The 2,150-nt window shown below is 44.0% G+C and overlaps 1 protein-coding gene across 1 annotated transcript; it reads right to left on the bottom strand.

Annotated features, from left to right (window-relative positions):
* Window positions 1-209: 209 nt before the first annotated feature.
* LOC126092136 (procathepsin L-like) lies at window positions 210-1,297 on the bottom strand. Its single transcript, XM_049907596.1, has one exon. It carries the CDS (start codon window positions 1,228-1,230, stop codon window positions 220-222), a length of 1,011 nt encoding a protein of 336 aa, XP_049763553.1. The 5' UTR covers window positions 1,231-1,297; the 3' UTR covers window positions 210-219.
* Window positions 1,298-2,150: the final 853 nt, after the last annotated feature.

Genomic DNA, 2,150 nt, shown 5'->3' with positions numbered 1-2,150 from the left:
CCCACTGCTTTCACTAGACAAGAAACAGGCACAATTCTTAAGTTTTACACAGTATTCCAGCATAATTACCAATCTTCAGTCAAGACCTATCCAATGATACTTTAACACAAGTTCAGTTATTCAAAAACAAATGTTTCACATTGTTTGTTCCACTTGTCCTCCCAAGATGTCACACATTAAATAACAAATTTAAATCACATGTACCACTTTGTCAGTTTCTCAAACAAGAGGGTAACTTGCAGAACTTGCAATTCCACAGTTGTTATCACGGTTCCTTGCCATTTTAATATAACCATCTTCACCCCAGTCTGATTCCCAAGAATTCTTCACCAACCAGTACTGAACACCATCCTCTGTTGTCCCATAACCGACAACAAGCACTCCATGGTCAAGGCTCTCAGAACTGCACTGTGGCTCACAGTAAACTCCTTTAGAATAAAATTGGAATGAATGATCACCCGCATCAGTAGGTGCAGAAATTGGACCAAATGTAGCCACAGCAACTTTCAGTTGCTCTTCATCACCCTCTGGAATATCTACAAAGCCAGTATCATCCGCTCCTACATCAATGCGTTTGAATCTGCACTTATCATCACCTTCATATGGATACGATTCTTCCGTATCAATTCCACGGTTATCTCTAACGAAAGTAAATGTCTGATCCATCAGGCCACCATTGCAGCCTTGATTTCCATATTTGTGAGAACAATCTATTAGGTTTCGTTCACTCAGGGAAGTCAGATAGCCTGCTTTCCTGAAATGTTCTCCTTCCAATGCACCTGTCGAACTGAACGCCCAACACGAACCACATGATCCTTGATTTTTAACTTCAGTAACTGCACCATGTTTCCTCCAGTCCATATAGGGCGGTGCATTTACATTTGCAGGTGGAATGAAAGTTGATCCTCTTATACCAACCCTTAATCTTGCATTATGAGTTTTGTTAAAGCCATTGTATGTTGCAACGAATTCATGAGCCAACAGATCACCGAAATTGTTTAACTCGAGCTGGTACGATACTTCCCTTCGTTCGAACGCAGCATTGTGTTGGGCAATTCTTTTTTGTTTTCCATAAAAATTTTCATTCTGAATTTTTTTTTCAATAGGAGTCAAGTACTTTTTTCCATGTTTCAGCTTGAAAGTATTCCACTCTTCGAGAAAGAGATCGAAAAACGCAACTGCTTGCGCTCCCGAAACAATACATAACAGCATCACGTGCGCTTTCATCATGGCAATGCAACAAAGAAATGAAAAAAAGATATAGAAAAACTTCACAGTTCTCAATACAGCTACTTGCTCCCACACGAAACTATCAGCCAACTGCCACTCAGCTGTCGGGGCGGACACAGTAGCATACAATACTGTTTATGAATATTGTTCACTCATGTTCAGAAAAAAAGAACGCCTTGAAAGACTAGAGATTGGACGTTCACATATACAGGACATGTACATTAGTATCTTCTGTGGAAATGATTAGTGTTTGAATCATGTCGGCCCGCGGGTTAAAGGTCAGCATCGATATCAGGGCGCAACACAACCTACCGGTAAAGTGTGACTGCGTCTCTCATTGACGTCAAATCAGTGAATTTGAAAGAGGGCGCATTATTGGCATACAATAATGTGATGCATCCATCCGGAAATTGCTGCTCGTGTGGGACGAAGTGTTTCGGCAGTGAAACGGGCGTGTGCAGGAGGCTCACGAAAGGCCGCAAAACACGACGAGATGGGTCAGGTCGCACCACCCAGACAACCCCCAGAGAAGATCGACGCCTCTTGCGAATGGCACTGCAAGACAGATCTGCGTACTCCTCAGCTCTGGCGCAACAGTGGAACAGTGGAACACTTCGCACAATATCAGGGGTGACAGTCCGTCGCCGGTTATTACGGCATGGGTTACATGGGCGTCGTCCACTTCTCTGCCTACCTTTGACGAATGAACAGAAACACTCTAGACGGTAATGGTGTATGGAACAACGTCGCTGGGGACAGGAATGGCATCAGACAGCGTTTCCGAACGAATCCAGGTTCTGTCTGGTTGAAAATGATGGCCGCATTTCGGTTCGCTGCAGACAGGGGGAGCGGCACCACAGTGACTGCATTCGCACAAGACATACAGCGCCAACAGAAGACCTCATGGTGTGGAGTGTTAT

Source organism: Schistocerca cancellata, chromosome 7, assembly GCF_023864275.1.
Source record: "Schistocerca cancellata isolate TAMUIC-IGC-003103 chromosome 7, iqSchCanc2.1, whole genome shotgun sequence".
Lineage (NCBI taxonomy): Eukaryota > Metazoa > Arthropoda > Insecta > Orthoptera > Acrididae > Schistocerca > Schistocerca cancellata.
The sequence above is the reverse complement of the archived record's forward strand: the minus strand, read 5'-3'. Positions and strand labels throughout refer to the sequence as shown.

What these genes read in the sequence shown, in the direction of transcription:
- LOC126092136 (XM_049907596.1), bottom strand. Translation starts at nt 1,230, where the DNA reads ATGATGAAAGCGCACGTGATGCTGTTATGTATTGTTTCGGGAGCGCAA.